The following is a 19,209-nucleotide window of genomic DNA, read 5'->3' on the forward strand; positions in this document are numbered from 1 at the left end:
CGGCGCGCGCGCGCAGGGTGAGTGTGGCGCGAAACCTGCGCCCGTCGGGGGCTGTGTTCCAGGGCCGCTCCGCGGGAAGCGCCTAGTTGTGGCCGCTACCCCGCCAATCGCAGGAGCCCAGAGCCAGGCTTGTCTGCCGTCCGTCCGCCGTAGGGCCTTCAGGGCAGCGAGAGTCGGGGACTCTGGGCCCATAGGGGCGCGAGACGGGCCGACCCCATCCGGGCGCTTGCGGGCTGGGTAGGGGGCCAACTCCGTCTGGGTGAGGAGGCTGGGAAATCGCCCCTTTGGGTGTTCGAGAACAGGCGGAGACGACTTTTTAGAGCATTTTCCGAGGTTGGGGTTAGACCTGTCATTTCCTGTTGATTGGGTCGAGGGGGCGGGGGCCTTGGACTAACCCTCATGCCCCTTCCACCTCCCAAATTCGACCTTCTTAGGACTCTGCCTACTCCCACAGGACTCGTTGAGGAAGAGGAAGTTATGGCCTCCGGGCTTCCGACGGATTGGTTCCGTGTGAGTAAAGGTTTCTTGATAAAGGTTCAGAGTCCACCGCTGGATTTGGGAGCGGGGGTGGAGGGGTGATGCAGGCACTCGCGTTCCCTGAGATGCCCCCAGGCCCCCTGGCATCTAGGTAAGGGGAGGGGGACTGCAGGAGGAGGAGGGACCCTAGTGGGCGGAGGGATAGCAAGTTGCTTAGCTTTTCAAGGGAACAAATAGAATAGAGGACAAATCGCGGGGGATTCTAACATCTTTTAAACAGAGCGGGGAAAGCCATTGGCAGGTGTAAGCAGGAATCAGGCTTCACTTAGGTTTCAGTTGTACTTTGGAGTTAAAGCTTAGTCACTGGGTGAAGAGAGAGATGGGGATGAATTCCTGATAGGTGAAGGAAGTAGTAGCAAATTAGCCAGCTGATGGAGGCTAAAGGCTGAAGTATGCTGGTTTAGCTCACGGAATTGCGTAGGAGAAAGGATACACCTGATTCTACTGTTGGAATCCTCAGGTTAGTAAGAAATGGACAGGTTTTCAGAGAATGAACAGTGTTTTCTGACCACATGGGTTGTCCTACTTGCTGTGACCTGATAGGATCAAGCTTGGGTTTGCTGTTTCAGACAGATTCAGGAACTCGTGATGAGACATCTGGAATGCTCGCGTCACCCTGTTAATTGTGCCTACATGTGCTCAGTCACCCTCCTCCTCCTGTCAGCATGGGTGACAACAGGCCCTGGCTGAACAGGCACCTGTGGGTTTTAGGAACCAGTGACCTTTGAAGATGTGGCCTTGGGTTTTACCCCAGATGAGTGGGGAAAGCTGGACCTCGAACAGAAGTCCCTGTACAGGGAGGTGATGCTGGAGAACTACAGGAACCTGGTCTCAGTGGGTAAGGATGGCCTCTGTGTCAATAAAGATTTGTGCTTTGCAGCCCCAATGTGGTGCCTTTGAAGTGTGTGTCTGCTTTGGCTCAGTCTGCAGGGATCCAAGTTCAAGGGTCAAGGCCCTGGAGCCTGAGGGAAAGGGCAACTTTACATATAAGTTTTGAAACTTTACCTAGTCCACCTCTTAGAGGTGTTCAATACCAGGGAGGTGGGCCTGTCGGGGATGTTTCCAACTGCTGATGTATGCTTACTATTTTTGTAACAACAATTCCAGAACGTGGTGTCAGTGTCACCAGCTCAGGTGTATCATCAAAGGCTTGCTCCCTTCCATCTCTGCATGGTTAGTGTGAAGTTTTCATTCTTAGGTTAGCATGTGCCTGACTGATGCCAAGCATTATGTCCATCCAAGTTTAAGGCAGAAAGGAACGCAGGGGCAGCCCTGACTAGTTCTTTCTATAGCTGTCACACTTGCCATAAGCCCCCAGCTGACAAACTTCCCTTAGTGTTTTACTGACCAAAACCAAGTCCCACTGCCTCTTTTACAGTCAAGAGAATCCAGAAAAGGAAGCAGCTGGCGAAGGGGATGGGTGGAGTTAGCAACACTGCCCTAGACCAGAAGCCGTCTCTACCGGGAACACAGGGACAGAATTGCTACAGTAGGAAAGTACTTTCTCCCGAACACAGACCCCCAAGCACTGTCTCTTTTCCCTTGGGCAGAACATCAGCTTTCCAAGCCAGATGTGGTATCTCAGTTAGAGGAAGAGGAAGAGCTCTGGTCGGTGGAGAGAGGAATTCCTCAAGACACCTTTTCAGGTGAGAACCAGGCACATGGGAGTCCTGGTGTGGGAGTCCCGGTTAGTCAGGAACTAGTGTCTTAGCAAAGGAGGTGGATGGGGAAACCCCTATGGGGCGTTGTGAGGAGTAGCTGCAAACATGCTGAATCAAGCTCTGCATTTTCCGTGGCTCCAGTCGGGGGCACTGCTTGGCTGAATGGGAACCTCTTGCCGGTGCCAGGTTGGCAGAAGGGGCGTCCTCACCCTGCTTCACTCATGGCCTACCGCCCTGCCCTTTTGTCATCTCTGGTAACTGGTGTGTGGCTCTGGCCAGATTTGTTTTAATGTTTACATTTATGTAAGTTTATGTTTTGGGGGGTATAACCATACTCAGTGGAGACAGGACTGCATCATTCATTTTCACAAATGCAGTGTAGACATTTGACTTTTTTCTCTTGATGGACTTTCAAGTGGTTGCAGAACATCCTTGCATACAATTTTTTGCACAGTCAAGTTGGGTTTTTTGTGTAGATAGCATTTCTAGAAATAGAATGTAGAATCAACCAAGATATAAGTGAAAAAATTTGGTAGCAACAAGTTGCTGTCTTAAGTTCCTTTAAAATACATACAGCTGCTCAAAAACATGAGACTTCGTTTTCCTCTTTGTAAGATACTGGTGACTGATACGGTCCTGTTTTTAAGGTTTACAGATCTGACAGGAAAAGATATATTCAGTTTGGTTTCTAAGTTTACAGATTATTTGTACTTTTGCTTTTGTGAGTTTTTCTATTTTCCTTTTTTTTCCTCTGTTGGTTTGTCTTTTGTGTGTGGTGGTGGAGAGGACTCTACTATATATTATGGATAGTAACACTGCAGATAACTGTCCAATATGTATCTCCTACCTTTATTTAGTCTCCATAAATTAGCTTTATGATTTCAGATTTTTTTTCTTTCAGATCTGTCTTTATTCCTAATCTAGGTTTCATTCCATACATGGGCAGATTGTACAAATACTTTACTCCGGTATTTTTGGGTTTTTAGCTGTTTCATGTACTGGGTTCTTTGTGTAATTGGTGTGGTGCACAAGTTTTTTCAATGCCATTTTCTGATTATTGGAACACCATCTTTATCATCTCTCTCATAGTCACTGTTTGTTGCATGCAGGCCTTCTTGGCCCCTTATGGTTCCTTGATCTCTGTCAGTATCCTAGTAAACACCGTATTACTGTAGCTTTATAACAATCTTGGATAAATGGTAGGCCCTCATTTTTTTTTTTTAATTATAAAAACCTATTATCTGTTGTCAACCAGATGAATACCTACCATCAGCTCATTGAGAACATGCTGTTAGAATGTATATTACATTTAACTGCATTTAGAAATTTGATCAGAACTGGTCTCAGTTGAGTTCTGGCATAGGTGTACAAGGAGGGATCCACTCCCCTCACTGCGCTGGTTAGGCTTTCCACGTGCAGTTGGGTATTCCCTCCAGTTGCTGTCTTATCTGCTCAGGTTACTCCTTCCTTACAGTCCTGCATAGTTGCTGCAGATGAACCTATCCTGCTGCTAAATTCTTTTTTTTTTTTTTTTTTTTTAAGTTTTCATCTTTAATGAAATGACTTTGGAAATAACATACATTTCCATGACACCAACACTACAGTTTTCGGAGTCACAGTAAGATACACAGAATTATATCCGTAATTAATATGAATGCCAACATTTGAAGCAGTAATTTGTTACATGGCAAACAAAATCAAGAAAGCAACCATCAAACAAAAGAGACCCATAGCTTCAGACAAGGCAAATCCCAGGATAGCATGTGAGAACAGCTGCTGCTTCAGTGAAGGGTTTCTGGCATAACCAATGATGAGACTGCCAAAGACTGTCCCCATACCAGCACCAGAACCAGCCACTCCTACTGTGGCGCACCTGCACCGATAAACTTGGCTGCAGCATCAATGTCTCTGCTGACCGCGCCGGTCGGAAACTCCCTTTGGGTTACCTGAGACACGCCATTCTGGGTCCCATTAAATACCGCAGAGCCCTCTCCAGTCCTAGTCCCTGGTCGAGATAACCCTGATGCAGAAGTTGGTCTGTATGCAACCCTGGATCCAGCTCTGATCAAGCTTGGCGCAGGCGAACATCTTGCCCTCTTCGGGGCAGCGCAGCTGGAGGACTTGGGTGACAGGAGACGTGGGCTCCTCTCCCGCTTCCTCTCTTCCAGTGAGGTGGCGGCGGCAGAGGTCAAAGGAATGGGGCTCTGCTGCTAAATTCTTATTTGTAAGAGTTTTGTTAGGTTATCATTAATTTTGTCAGTACAGAGTCATATTACTGGCAAATATTATTTTACTTCTTTTGCATTCAAGGTACGCGAGGAGGTAATTACATTCCTCACAGCTACTGCTTCCAAAACACTGGGCTGAGAATGTGACGATTTTAAGTATCTGGTCTCTGACTTAAAAGGGGAAGTTTCTGGATTCTGCTTTGATTCATATCACTTTTTATCTGGATAAAGGAACAGTCATCTCACCCTTTCTAGTAAATGAAAATTAGTAACAGTGTCAATGTTCCCCCTCCAAAGGGATCATGGAGATTTTCTCATTTGAAAAATTGACAGTGACATAATTATAGGCGTGCCCCTGTTGTAATGTCCCAATGTCTATTAACTTTTTTAGGATTTCTGCATCAGCGTTCATAAGTTACAGTGGGGAGCTGGGTGGTTTTCTTTGTGTTTGTTATTTTTGGACATTTCTCTATCAGAGTGTGTTGGCTTTGTAAGGAGAACTTCTTGTGTTCCCCCTTTGTTCTCTGTGCTTTAATGCAAGTGGCTCCGGAACTACCTGGAACTTTCAGTGTCCAGCTGTGAAATCTGTACCTGGCCTGCATCTTTGGTGATGACCTTCCTGCATCTCTGCACCTCTGGATGATCTAGCAGTTTCCTGAATCTAGCTGCCATGGGGGGAGGGGGGGCGGGGCACGACATTGGGCACTTATGGTTCTGCACATGTCAGAAAAGCTGGCTTCCCAAGGGATGGGAGATTCAGCGGTGGTGTCCTAGAACAAGAAATCCTGTGTTACAAGCTAGGCCTGGGGTGATAGGTGCCTAACATGTTTATGCTGCGTCACAAAGAATCCTTTATGTGATGTTCTTCCTCCACTGTCTCCCCTTGACCTCAGAAATATTTGTAGAAGGCCCCTTGAGTCCTATGCAATATAAAAAAGAGAAAGTATGTACTTGGTAGTAAGCCAAAGACCTAATGTAATCCCTGTGATTGTAGACTCCTCCGTCTAACAGATGAACACTTCTACCAACATGCTACACGGATATAACCAAGTAAACACCAGTTAACTAGTGGTATGGACGAAGAAGAAAAAGAACATGGTGTAAAGCAGGGAGCAACAGGGAATTAGTCTAGAGGTGGGGTCAGGGGACACTGCAGGGCCAAGATTTTAAGCCAATGCCTGAAGAACAGAAAGTCAGCAGATGGGCAAGAATCGAGGTGAAGAGCTTAGTTTCCAGGTGCAGAAACGCTATTTGGGGTTACCCTGAGAATGGAGCAAGGGTGGCACATTCTGGGAGTGGAAAGTAACTTCTGGAAGGAAGTAACTGAGGTGTACTAATAGGCAAGTTAAGTTTGGGGCCTCCACTGTCAGGGGGGGCTTGACCTTCCTTGAGTAGGTGTGTGCTGTGCTTTTTACAGCTCACTCTGAGGACAGAAGGACCCAGATGCGAGCAGGCAGGGGGCTGCAGTAGTAGCACATGGGGAAGAGGCAGTTAACATCTGCCCCAAGAGTAGCAACAGGGCTGGGAGAAGGTGGCTCATCTCCATGCAAGGTGGATCCAGTGGGGCCAGTTGAGTACAGGAAAGGAAGCTGCAAAGAACTGCTCACAGGTGAAGGCTTGAAGGGATTTCTTGTGACTCTTCTTTGTAATCTATGTATTTATATGCATTTTTCATACACACTTTTTAAATGTATCAGTATCTCATTTTTAAAATACAGTAACAGAGATGAGATGGTTGGATGGCATCACCAACTCAACGGACATGAGTTTGAGTGAGCTCCAGGAATTGGTGATGGACAGGGAAGTTTGGCGTGCTGCAGTCCATGGGGTCGCAAAGACTTGGACACAACTGAGTGACTGAACTGAAAACAGAGGTATTACTACTATGGAGATTTTGGCATCGGTCAGTGACATGGAAGTCTGGTAAAGGCCAAGACTTCTGAAGGGTGGAAATAGTTTCTCTTTGACTTTTTTAAGCAGACGGATGAATCGTACAAAGAACTACCTAATAGCTTCCACCTAAATGCACATGTTTTTGCAACTGTACCATGTCCTGACTGGTTCTGTTAATGAAGTATGAATAGGAGGTGACTTAGAAACACCCAAGTAAAGGTCTGTGAAGCCAGTGGCATGCACCTGTCTGAGGTCCAGGCAGTATGTAAAAACATGGGAGTAAGGTGTTTGGAATGGCCTGCTTACTGTTAAGAGGACCATCTCCTTCAGTGGTCCCTTTCTCCCAGCACTACTGTAGCTGTGCCTCTCCTCAAGGCAGAGAACTGGAACTGAATGAAAGCTAGGTCTCACTAATGCAGCCCAGTTTGCAGGTGTCTTAGCTCTCCATGACAGCAAAAATGGCAGCACAGGCAGTGGCTGAAGTAGAAAGGAACCTGGGTAAGTGCTTAAGACATGGAATTAATCTTCAAAAAGGCACTAATTTGAAAAGATGCTGTGAAGATAAGGAGTGTGGAGAAATATTTGATTGCACTCACATCTAAGCCTTCTCACTCAATGTTCTTTCAAGAAAGTATTACCTACCATATGTGTGGCTTGGGTAGAATATCTTGAGACATAATCTGTATAGATTCAAACATTAGGGACAATGCAGTGGAATAAAGACACTATTTTGAAGGTCATGATTGTAGGAAAGCCTGCAGGACAGTTAAATTTTTTTTGATTTGTCAAGAGTTTAAGCAGAAGAGCCCTGCAAATAGGAATGTGGCAGCTCAAATTAGTATAGACATTAGTAGGGAAAAAGGCTAGTACAAGGAGATTGTATTGTTGGGAGGAATAGAAGGAAATTCTTCTCAAGATTTTTTTGTGTAGCCTGAGGACTCACATGGGCTATAAAACCAACATGTGGGGGATGTAGGAAATCATTTGTTTTATACAAAGGATAATTCTTTCAGGAACAAGAGTAAATAAATACGTTTAGTGTGAGAAAGCCTGGTTTTAGCTCAGCTCACAGAGGAGACTCACATGGAAAAACCTCAAATGGAGGAAGTCCTTTTCATCATGTTTTTCAATATGAGAACTCAAACAAGAAATCCCAGGAAACATAGCAGGAAATGCTTATAGCCTGATTTGAGAGAATTCATACTGGACAAAAAATTCCAGTTGTATTCTGTTTGGAAAAGTTCCTACATCAAATCATTGTATCTGAGAACTCTGAAATCACAGGGAAATGGTTGCTGTGGAGAGGTTTCATAAACAGCTCTGTTTTCAATATTATAGAAGTAGATATTGGAGAGTGTCTGAGAATGTAATCAATGTAAGGCATGAGGAGTCACAGAACCCACTGACAAGAAGCCCTTCAGTAGGAGTCCTCATTGTGTTCAGCATCAGAGGACTCATATGAGAGCAGATTCTCAATGTAATCTGTGCAGGCAGATCATTCATCTTAGCTCTCCCTTTGTTTGACAGAACAACAGAAAAACAGACTGAAGAGACCCACACTGAATAATAGAAATGAGATGTCTCATTCTGTTTTTACACCAGATTGTCATAAGAAAGACAAACTCTAAAACCTTGATCATATCAGGACAGCCATCTCTTGATATCCATGGGGGATTGTTTTAGGACCCTACAGATACCAAAATCTGTAGATGCTCAAGTCCCTTATATAAAATGGTGCAGTACAGTGCTTGCTTCGGCAGCATGCATACTAAAATTGGAACAGAGAGGATTAGCATGGCCCCTGTACAAAGATAACAGGCCACTCGTGAAGCACTTCATGTTACTTTAAAAAAATACAATGGAATTGTGAAGTACAGACAGATGTGAAGGGTCAACTGTATGAATATATAGTAAAACAGGTTCTGTTTCTCCAATTTGGGTTCTATTATCTATCAGAACATCTAGAACAAATGTTAAGTAGCGTGAGTGAGCCAGGCATCCTTATTTCAGTTTCTTTTACATGTCCCCAGTTGCTAGGAAATGACTGACGTTACAGCTTAGGAAACTGCTGAGTGAATAAACAGTTGGAAAAATTACAAGAGATGAGGAAATCTTCAAAGAGGAGAGTCTGAAGACTAGGCCAGGCTCCCAGGGGAGCGTAGGTAGGGGATGATAAAAGAAATTTTAAAATAGTGCTACAAAGAACTTTGAAATGGTCACATTCCTGGGGATAAGGTCAAAAGTCTATAACCTTGAAAGGCTATCAAACATCTTTAGGCAGGAATCCAGCCTATCAGGGTGTGGTCATATACTGTGCAGTCTTTATTCGAGAATACTTCATGTTCTCTGTTACCATCCATTTGCTCTCTAGGACCCATGTAACCTTAATCCTATTATCTGACGACCACCTTCCCTAGCGTCCAGGTACAGTCTCTGGAGTAATTTCAAGGCCTGAAGTGCTTTAACTATTAACTGAAAAAGAAGGAAAGTAAATGAACTAAGCATTGGACTCAAACTTTTTTTGAGGAGAAAAAAAACTTCTAAGAGTTCTGAGGAAATATAAGATAAAAACAGTAGTAAGTCAGAAATGAAGAAGAAAAAAGAGCCCATTTTCTGGATAGATAAGAGTAAATAAATAGCAAGTTAAAAACCTATACAGAGAAAAGAAACTATGCAGATATTCAGCAATACATGTTCCCATTCTAGTGTTTTCAACAACTGTCAAAAGAATAAGGCTGCTCGGGACTTCCCTGGTGGTCCAGTGGTTAAGACTCAGCTCTTCCACTGCAAGGGGTGTGGGTTCAGTCCCTGGTTGGGGAACTAAGATCCCCTTGCCATCTGGTATGGCCAAAAAATGAAGAATAAGCCAGCTTTATGTACTGATATGAAACAATCACCAAGAGATATTTGTGTTTCTTAAAAGCATATACCTTTTAACATAGATACCTTAACGTGAACATGTGAAGTGAAAGTGTTAGTCACTCAGTCCTGTCCGACTCTGCAACCCATGGACTGTAGCCTGCCAGGCTCCTCTGTCCACGGAATTCTCCAGTCAAGGATACTGGAGTGGGTAGCCATTCCTTTCACAGGGGATCTTGCCAACCCAGGGATCAAACCTGGGTCTCCTGCATTGCAGGCAGATTCACCATCTGGGCCACCAGGGGAAGTCCGCCTTAACGTATATAAAGATGTACAGACATACAGGATACCAATGTCTTTTTTTTTTTCCCTTAAAAATATACAGGCAAACATACACCAGGTATTAATATAGCAATTGTTACTACTGGGAGAATATAGAAACTATAGGATGTGATTGTCTCCAGAGAAGGAAACTGGGTGAGAGGGTGACCTTCCACTTTGAGAGGTCCTGCCAGTTAACTATGCTCATAAAATGGAAGACTGTCACCTTCCTGCTGTGTCACCAGCTCCTGACATAGCACAGGGGCTCAGTAAGTATTTGTTAAGTACAGGAATGAACAAACAATAAGATGGAAGGATTTCTGGAAAAGTGTAAAGTTGGCCCAAGAGAAATGTTAAAACCAACTTTTCCTTAGAACAGAGTAGATAATTAGTTGCGTCGCTGTACCAACCCAGGCAGTGAATATTGTCTAGCTTCCTACTAAAAGACAGGTTTCCACAGAACATGAGCTACTCAATGACAGAACACTCGGTGCTTTGTTAACAGGTTCTTTCTGCAACCCATACATAGCATTGTTCTCACTAAAGCACAAAATGAGAAAAACACTGAAAAGGAGAAAATATCTGTAGCTTGTAATAATGAGCACCCGTTTTTATCTATTTTTAGATAATGTGTTTAAAAAAAAAAACTTATCCTCTGAGTTGAGCAGCTACAACAGAGTATAAAATACAGAAACTTAATACCTGTGGCTTAAAGCAGGAATAACCACTTTAACATAGAGGAAAGATTTTGTTATTGATACTTTTTTGAAATGGAACCTAAGAATAAATTGGTAAGGAATGAGCAGGCTCTATTTGGAGAAGGTTATGTTAGAGGGCCATGTAAGACTTAAGTATGTAAAAACACTGACTTCTTTTGAGGGGTTAAAAGGCTAGAAGTGCATGAAGTCCTGTTCTTAAGTCCTATACTTATTCCAGCCAGCAGCCCCAGAGAAACTCCACAGACCCATTCATGCTGGGGGAGCATGAACGCAAGTCCCTGACTGGGCTCATCTGGGAAGAAGCAGGTGGGGGTTTAGACCAAGGTCCTGTTACCCCATGACCTGCCTAGGCTCCCAAGTAAAAGATGGGAACTCTGCAGCAGCAGCTGTCTCCCCATAACTTACAGATGGGACACAATTTCAGTGCCAGTGAGATCTCCTGAAATTTGAAATATGGGCAAGCATAAGGCTGAGGCCCAAATGTCTTGGTGCACTGTTCACCAAAGCACTTAGAAGCTGTGGTCTGTCAACAAATACTGCTTGATCACTTGCAAAAATGCAAAGTGCTGGTACAGGGAAGGGTCACCATGATAAACAGGGTGGAAAGGCCCCTGTCTCACTGGGCTTATACTCATTCCAGAGAAGCTACTAGCCTGTGTTGCTGAGTAAATGTAAACCTACTAAAACAAACTTACCAGTTCAGTTCCTTAGTTGTGCTGGCCTTTCAAATGTTCACTGGTCACCTGCAGCTAACGACTACTATGTTGGACAGTGCAGATCTGGAATATTCGCTTCACCAAAGAACGTTCCCCTGAGCAGTGCTGTTCTAGAGAGGGTGGAGAGAGAAATTAATGAGCCAGATACTTACAGGTGGTAATCAGTGGTATGAAGAAAAATGAAACAATAGAGTATATATATGGGGAAGATACAAGAGTAGGGAAGCACGGGTGGGCAATACTAGTTTAGAACTGGGTGGGAAGATAGCTCTGAGAGCTGGATGGGCAAGGAGAAGCAGAGATGTTAGGAAAGACATCACCTGGCAGGCAGGTAGCAAGTGCAGTGACTTCTGGATGAGACACTCTTGGGCACATTTGAGGAAAAGATTGTAGCTATGTGAAGCCCTCTTTGGTATAAAAGGCATAAAAGAACAGGGTTTGGTTCCCAGGTGCTCCCTTCTGCAGATTCTCAGCCTCTCCCAGCATGAATCTGTGTAAAAGTTGGTCACTTGCTTAATGGGGCTGTGGTGTTGTAAAAGCCCAGGCAGGTCCTTGGAGGGCTTCATGAAATGGTAGCTGCTGTTACTGATTTGAAGGCCAGCTGTGTAAAGATGATCATCAACAGCTTTGGCACATCCTCCTCTGGGCTTGGCTTAGGAGTTTCCAATGCGAGAGACCCAGTTAGCAGCCTCAGCAGGCCAGTGAGGGTAGACATGTTTAGAAGGTGATGAAGCAAGATGTCCAGAGCTGAGATGTAAGAAGTGGAGAAAGAAGGAGACAGGGTGAGCTGAGGGCATCCTAAACAAAGGGAGGGTGCAACAGGGGATGAGGGGAGCTGCCCCTGAGCCCCGCAACAAGCTGGTAGAAGGACATTGTAATTAGTTACTATTATTTTTGTGGTCTGGTAGCAAAGCTTTCACTAGAAAACTGGGCAGTGAGAGAGAGCGCTTACCTGAAGGTAGCAGAGAGAGCATGAGAGAAGAAAACAACAGCTTCCATCCGCCTTTACGACTCGCAATACCTGCCTTAAGATCCCTAATCACAAAAAAAAAAAAAAAAGATCCCTAATCACTTAGGGTGGGGAAACTGAGGCCCAGAAGGATTAAGCCCCTTGCCCAAAGGCTCAGTGAATTTGTAAAATAGCCCCCTAGCTAGATAGGGAATTGCAGATGGGGGGACTAAATTCCCCCAATCTTACCCCCACCCCCTGGGGGTTTTTCAGCTGGTGGGTTGAAAGCCAGCACTTGGAATTTGTGGCTGAGGGATAATTTTATGCAGCTCCCAAGGCAAGTGGGTAGGTCAGTCAGCCCTGCTTGAGTGAGGTGTGGATCCAGGTTCAGTCTTGCTAGCTAGTACACAGAGCTTTCATTTTCTGTCAAGTGGGGCCGAAAGAGCATTGAGGGTTACCTTTAGAGGGACTGGGCAGTTGCTCCGGAGATGAGACCGAGGACTGAGGTGCCTGGAGTGACACTTACCACGCATTTCAGGTACTGCACAGCATCCAGTAGGTGTTTATAACTGCACAACCAGCGTCCCCCTGAAGGGTTGCTCCAGCAGGGAGGGCGGACACGCTGACAGCAACAAAGGAGGACAGCTGGTGCTCCCAGCGATGGGGCGGAAGTAAACATATGCTCCAGATTAAAGAAGGGGTGCAGTTAGAGCGAATGAAGTAGAATAGAAAGAACCCAACTTTTTTATAAGGGAGAAAGCACTAAATAAAAATTCCTCTGATTAACCAAGGAATAAAAAATGGAAACTTCATAAATTAAAAAGCTATTAAGCAATGTGGAGAATTAAGGTTTTTAAGTGTCATGCATGATTATTACTCAAAATGGTGCTTGTGGCCCAGCACGGAGCCCCTAGGGAGCCCCACCTTGTTATCCTCAGAGAGAAATTCCAAGCCTTAAGAGCTGTAATTGAAAGAAAAAACTGTACTTTCAAGTCAAGAATGACTGGGCGGGGAGGCGGGAATCAGTTCAGTCGTTCAGTCGGGTCCGACTCTTTGCGACCCCATGGACTGTACAGCACGCCAGGCTTCCCTGTCCATCACCAACTCCCAGAGCTTACTCAAACTCATGTCCATCCAGGAGGGAATAAGCCTCCAGAAATCCTGAGGAAGGAACTAAATAAATGCTCAAGATAACGCAGGTATGAACTGAGGCAAGCAAGCATCCACATGAAACTAACTCAAAGCCTTATTTGAGAGAAAGTTGGGGGAAGGGTTTGGAAATGGAAGGTCAAATGTCTGTCATGATTTTCATCAAGGAAAAAGTCACTGTAAAAGTAGGAAAGGAGTGACCGGGCAGCGGCCTTTAAGTGACAGCGTGGCCCAGGAGCTGTTTTTCAATCCTGGAGCGCCCAAGGCCAGTCTGGATGGGCGGCCCCGGCTGGGACTGGGCGACTTCTGACCCCGAGCTGACTCACTCGTCGGATCACGCGCCAGCAACAGGCAAAACCTGTGAGGTCCGTGGAGGCCGCTGCCGAGTCGAGGTGTGTAATCAGAAAATTCGGAGAAAGGAAGACAAAAAAAAGCCCTAAGGAGACAGGGAAAGAATGTGGGGGCGGGGGAGTAAAATAGGTCGGGAATCCAGGTGCTCGTTACTCTCGAGGAAAAGTGGCCGCGCTCCCGACACCCAGCGTCGCCCAACAAGACAGACTTGCAGCTCGGGAAGGTGTGTATGGAGGCTCCGCCGCACTGACCCAGGAAGGCCGGGAGAGGGAACGCGAGAGGAGGAGGTGAGAAGCGAGTGCGCCGCAATCCTGCCAAAAGCCTCAATATGGCGGCGCCGGAAGTCCCACGACTTGGAGGCTCCTGGGAGTTGTAGTGCGGCGGGAGCAGACGTACTTCCGTCCAGGCCGGAAGTCGCGACCTTAAGCTCCTAGAACTTTGAGAGGAGGCGGAGCGGCTGTGAAGGGAGCGTAGGCGTCTAAACTCTTCACTGTTAGGAGGAGGGGCCGGGCGCGCTTCGTACACAGTCGTCTAACCCTAACCCTAACCCTAACCCTAAGCCTGCCAAAACCAGCTCCGCAGCCGCCGCAGCTAAGTGCGCGGCGACACACGCGGCAGGTGCTTGTGTGGCCACAGACGGCGCACAAGCAGCCGCTACTCCTAGTCGCTTTCAGATTTTTTTTTTTTTTAAAGCAGTTGCAGTTACTCCACAGTAATGTAACTGACTTCGTGTGCGCTTGGCGTAGAAAGCCAAACTCCAACCGGGGGGGTTTGCAGCAAAGTAAAGGTTTATTACGTGCAGACAAATCCTAGGAGTGTTTTAAAGGGAAAGATTGGAGAGGCTGGGGTTAATCATCGTTTTCGTGACATTTCTTAATCCGGTTTTTTGGCAACCCACTCCAATATTCTTGCCTGGAGAATCCGCATGGACAGAGGCGCCTCGTAGGCTCCATAGCGTCGTACAGTTGGAGATGACTTATCAAGACGTCTCTGGCCAGGTGATTCGTGGCTCCAGGATCTGTTAGCTCATCTTGTCCTGGACAGACAGTTTCAGTTTGTCTTAAAGTACGATGCTATCCATCACAGCAGTTTTGGTCGTCTGACACTGATTGATGTTCAGTTAGCGCGGAATTGAAGTCAGAGGGGACAAGAAAGGGGATACAGTTTTGGATAAGAGGTTAAGCATAAACTCGGCAGGGAAGTTGTTTTTGGGGGGACTCGTTTTCAACAGTAATTTCCTGTTCTGCTTTTTACAGGAATATGACAGGAACATTCCAGTGTTGTCATAGTCCCCCTAAAATCAATGTACTAATTTTATAATGCTTACACGGGGATCTTTCACAACTTTCTTGACCTGTGTCTCAATACTACCTGTGTCTTCCAGTTTTACTCCATCATTTACCACATTGCACAGGAAATGAGTGTTGTGGAAATAAAGCGCACTCAAAAGAGGACATGCAGAGGCTATTACTCAAGAGTCGAATCTAGCAGGGGAGGTCAACCACTGTCCTTTGTGTTTGAAGTGAAGAGAAGTGAAAGTCGCTCAGTCATGTCTGACTCTTTGCGACCCCATGGACTACACAGTCCATGGAAATCTCAAGGCCAGAATACTGGAGTGGGTAGCCTATCCCTTGTCCAGGGGAATCTTCCCAACCCAAGGATCAAACCCAGGTCTCCTACATTGCAGGCGGATTCTTTACCAGCTGAGCCACAAGGGAAGCCCAAGAATACTGGAGTGGGTAGCCTATCCCTTCTTCAGGGGATATTCCTGACCCAGGAATTGAACCGGGGTCTCCTGCATTGCTGGCAGATTCTTTACTAACTGAGCTGAGAGTAAAGCAGATTGGGAGGGGGAGATCATGGTGAAAAAAAAGAGAAGATTCTGTTTGGAGATTATTGGCTTGGGGGTCAGAAAGAAAAACTGGAAGTTATCAACCAAGTCCTGAGAGCTGGGCTTTTTGCCACAGAAGTTGTAGTTCGGAGTTCTGTTGTCTTATACTGGCTTTCCTTTATCTGTGTATTTATTCTCTGGGTATCACAGAACTCATGTCTTCATCTCTGGCTGGCTCCCTGCTCATAAGTAGATTAGTATGGTAAAGTTCCTAGGCGTCCATGTGAACTCTGTGTACTCAGATCAGCTCCCTGGTGGGGATCTTGGGAACCCTGGGCCGTGCTGAGGTATAGAAGTGGGATAGGCGCTGGTACAGCTGTTCTGAGGCGGATCAGAGGCTCAGCATGGGCTCCATTTGGCCAGAATCTGTCTCCGGGCTGGAACAGGAGCCTCCCTGCTGGGGCCCCTCCGCCTACTGACTCAGCTGGGACGGCTGCGCTGATGAGTCTGATTGAGATAAATGCTTTGACCTCTGGGCCCCTCAGCCAGCATTGTTTTTTGTTTTCTTTTTTTCCCCCCAATACTTTTATTTTGCTGTTGCTGCGCTGGCCTTTCTCTAAGGGCGGAGAGTGGGGTCTGCTGTCTGTTGTGGAGCTCGCGCTTCTCATTGCAGAGCTGGGGCTCTAGGACGTGGGCTCAGTAGTTGTGGCTCTCCGGCTCTAGAACACAGGCTAATTACTTGTGACACAGAGGCTTAGTTGCTCCAAAGCCTGTGGGATCTTCCCGGATCAGGGATGGAACCCATGCCTCCTGGGTTGGCAGGTGGACTTGGGCTCTTTACCACTGAGCCTGCTGGCTCTTGCCAGAGACCAAGTTTTGATTACTGGGCCTGGAAGATCCCCTGGAGAAGGAAATGACAACCCACTCCAGTATTCTTGCCTGGAAAATCTGTGGATTGAGGAGCCTGGCAGGTTACAGTCCATAGGGTCCCAAAGAGTCGGACACGACTGAGTGACTTCACTTTAACTTTCATTTTGGCTGGCCTTTGTCTGTGTGTTCATTCTCTGGGTATCACAGAAGTCATGTCTTCATCTCTGGATGGCTTCCTGATATAAGCAGATTAGTCGGGTAAAGTTCCTAGGCATCCATTGTTAGGTTTTGAGTTCATGCTATAAATTCCTCTCCAAGTAGAGCTGTGCTTAACCACTTATACTTACAATAGCAAGGATGAAAGTGCAGGTTTGCTCTTGATATCAACCATGCCATTTCTGTCTTTATAAAACAAGTCTAATTGAAAGTAAATCATAATTTGTGTTATTTACCTTTTTAAATTTATTTTTTAAATCTTTAAGTCATTCAGAATTAGCATTTCTTCTTGGAGTTGTAGAGAATTCCTTGTTTCCTGTTACTTTGTGCACGTTCCTTAGCATTTCAGGGCCATCCTGGACTTCCGTTTAGCAAATGCTCTCTGGACTCTATGCCAAGACCCAGCATCCCTGCCTTTCCCAGATATTTTCATTCTTGGCCCCCATGGAGGTGGGATCAGGTTCAAGTCACCTCATGGCTGTAGGCATATATAGCAACACGGTTCTTGTTGTCTCTTGGGGTTTTTTGTTGTTTTTGTTATTCTGTGTTGAGATATAATTTATTATCATGAAGTTCACCCTTTGAAAGTAACAGTTCAGTGGTTTTTATTATATTCACAAGGTTGTACAACCATCAGTATGATCTCATTTCAAAACAGTTTCTATATCCTAAAGAAGTTGTCACCCCCCAACCCCCTCAACTCTCCCATCTCTTGGAAACCACTCATCTACAATCTGTCTCTCTATATTTGTTAATTTTGGACATTTCATATTAATAGAATGATACATATGTGTCCTTTTGTGTCTGGTTTCTTTCACTTAGCATAAGGTTGTCAAGGTTCATTCATGCTGTGGTATGTATCAAAACTTCATTCCTTGTTATTACCAAAGACAAATGTATTATATGGATAGATCTTATTTTGTTTATTCATTTATCATTTTACGGACATTTAAGTTGTTCTCCTTTTTTGGCAATTATGAATAATGCTGCTGTGAACATTCTTGTACAAGTTTTTGTGTTGACATGTGTTTTTAATTCTTTTGGATTGAAACCCGTGTATCATTATATAACGCTATGTGTAACTTGCTGAGAAGCTAGGAGACTGTTTTGCTAAGTAGTGTAGCATTCTGTACTCCTGCTACCAGTGTGCAAGAGTTCTAGGTTTTCCACACCCTCACCAGCAGCTGTTACCACCCATCCTTGATAACAGCCATTCTAGAGACTGGGAAGTGGTATTTCACGGTGGTTTTTGATCTGTATTTTCCTGGTGGCTAACAACGTTGCAAAACTTTTCATGCGGTTTTTTTGCCCATCTGTCTTGCTCTGTCTTCAACTTGCAGAGTATCCTGAGGCTCAGTTGGAACCTCAATTGGATCCTTTTCCTGCTGGGAATCGCCTGATGAAGATCGAGGTGGTTGAAGTCCTCACCCTGAACCAGGAGATGGCTGTTCCCCGGAATGCCCAGATCCGGGCTCTGTATGCTGAAGATGAGGGCCTGAGCCCAGAGGTTCTCAGGGAGCCCCCTCAGCATCTGGATAAGGCTACGGCTGATCCTGAGACGGCTCGGCAGAGGTTCCGGGGATTCCACTTTGAGGAGGTGGCTGGTCCCCGCGAGGCGCTGGCCCGGCTCCGGGAGCTCTGCCGCCAGTGGCTGCGGCCCGAGGCGCACTCCAAGGAGCAGATGCTGGAGCTGCTGGTGCTGGAGCAGTTCATGGGCGCGCTGCCTGAGAAGCTGCGGCTGTGGGTGGAGTCACAGCACCCAGTGGACTGCCGGCAGGCAGTGGCCCTGGTGGAGGACGTGACCTGGATCTCCGAGGAGGAAAGTGAGTTCCATGGAAGGGTGGGAAGATGGCTGCTCGTGGGAGGGCGTCTTGAGGGTGGGAGCAAAGGAACCCAGCCTTCCTGACGGGTGGCAGAAGGGTGGTGCCCACTCCATCTAGGCCAAGGGCATCTGCTTCCTCCCCTTCCCCGACCCCATTTGTGGAATCAGAGTTTTAGATCATCAGTCCCCAACCTTTTTGGCACCAAGGAATGTTGTAAAAGACAGTTTTTCCACAGACAGCCATGGACGGTGTAGTTCGGGCTATAATGGAAACCATGGGGATCAGACGATGGAGCTTTGCTCTCTTACCCACCACTCACCTCCTGCTGTGTGGCCTGGTTCCTAACAGGCCTTGGGCTAGTACCTGTGTGTGACCCAGGGATTGGGGACCCCTGCTTTAGATGTTTCCTTGCTGACATAGCTGTCACTACCACAAGGTCAAAGGACTTTGAGAACGGCCTCATCCCTGGACCTGTTTGTGGAAATGGAAGGTCTCAGGCCCCACCTCAAAGCTGCTGAAACTCTTGGGTGGTCCTGGCAGTGCGTCCTCTTTTTTTTAATTGGAAGATAATTGTTTTACAGTGTTATGTTAGTTTCTGCTGTACAACAATGTAAATCAGCCATAAATATACATATGTCCCCTCCCTCTAGAACCTCCCTCCCACCCTGGCACTGTGTTCTTTAATGAGCCCTCCACACATTTCTGATGGAAGCCAGCAGATAATGTGCTTCATTTTTATCCTTCTGCGATCCCTGCTGCATCCATCTCAGTCACAGAGGTCTATGTATATGTATTTCTGGCGTGGCTTCTAACATCACACACTCATTGGGGGCTGTGGATAAGATGGTGACTGAGACAGACAGGACTCATGGACTCGTGAGCTGAACAAGCCTCCAACCTAGCAAGAAAGATAGGAGTCAGACAAACGAACATGCGTCTGACAGCAATGGGGTGAAGTGGGTGACAGTAGTGGGGGGCCAGGGAGATGGTACATGTTTGGGATGTATTGGGGACCAAGCCTTGATGAGACTTGATCTTCATTGGGCTGAGTTCTGTCGAGCACACGGACACCTGTTTGCTCACCTC

The 19,209-nt window shown here is 46.1% G+C and overlaps 1 protein-coding gene and 2 pseudogenes across 1 annotated transcript in view; 2 read left to right on the plus strand and 1 right to left on the minus strand.

The window, feature by feature from the left end:
- The first annotated feature begins 296 nt into the window (after nt 1-296).
- LOC136157725 (zinc finger protein 420-like) overlaps nt 297-19,209 on the plus strand; it is a 79,351-nt gene continuing 60,438 nt past the window's right edge. Inside the window, exons 1-4 of the mRNA XM_065919517.1 lie at nt 297-510; nt 1,249-1,375; nt 2,088-2,183; nt 17,641-18,123. Of these exons, the coding sequence (XP_065775589.1) occupies nt 400-510; nt 1,249-1,375; nt 2,088-2,183; nt 17,641-18,123 (817 nt within the window). The 5' untranslated portion in view covers nt 297-399. The remainder of the gene's footprint in view (nt 511-1,248; nt 1,376-2,087; nt 2,184-17,640; nt 18,124-19,209) is intronic.
- On the minus strand, nt 3,714-5,125 carry LOC136159635 (ATP synthase F(0) complex subunit C3, mitochondrial pseudogene; annotated as a pseudogene).
- On the plus strand, nt 8,064-8,164 carry LOC136162167 (U6 spliceosomal RNA; annotated as a pseudogene).

Source organism: Muntiacus reevesi, chromosome 2 (assembly GCF_963930625.1).
Source record: "Muntiacus reevesi chromosome 2, mMunRee1.1, whole genome shotgun sequence".
NCBI lineage: Eukaryota > Metazoa > Chordata > Mammalia > Artiodactyla > Cervidae > Muntiacus > Muntiacus reevesi.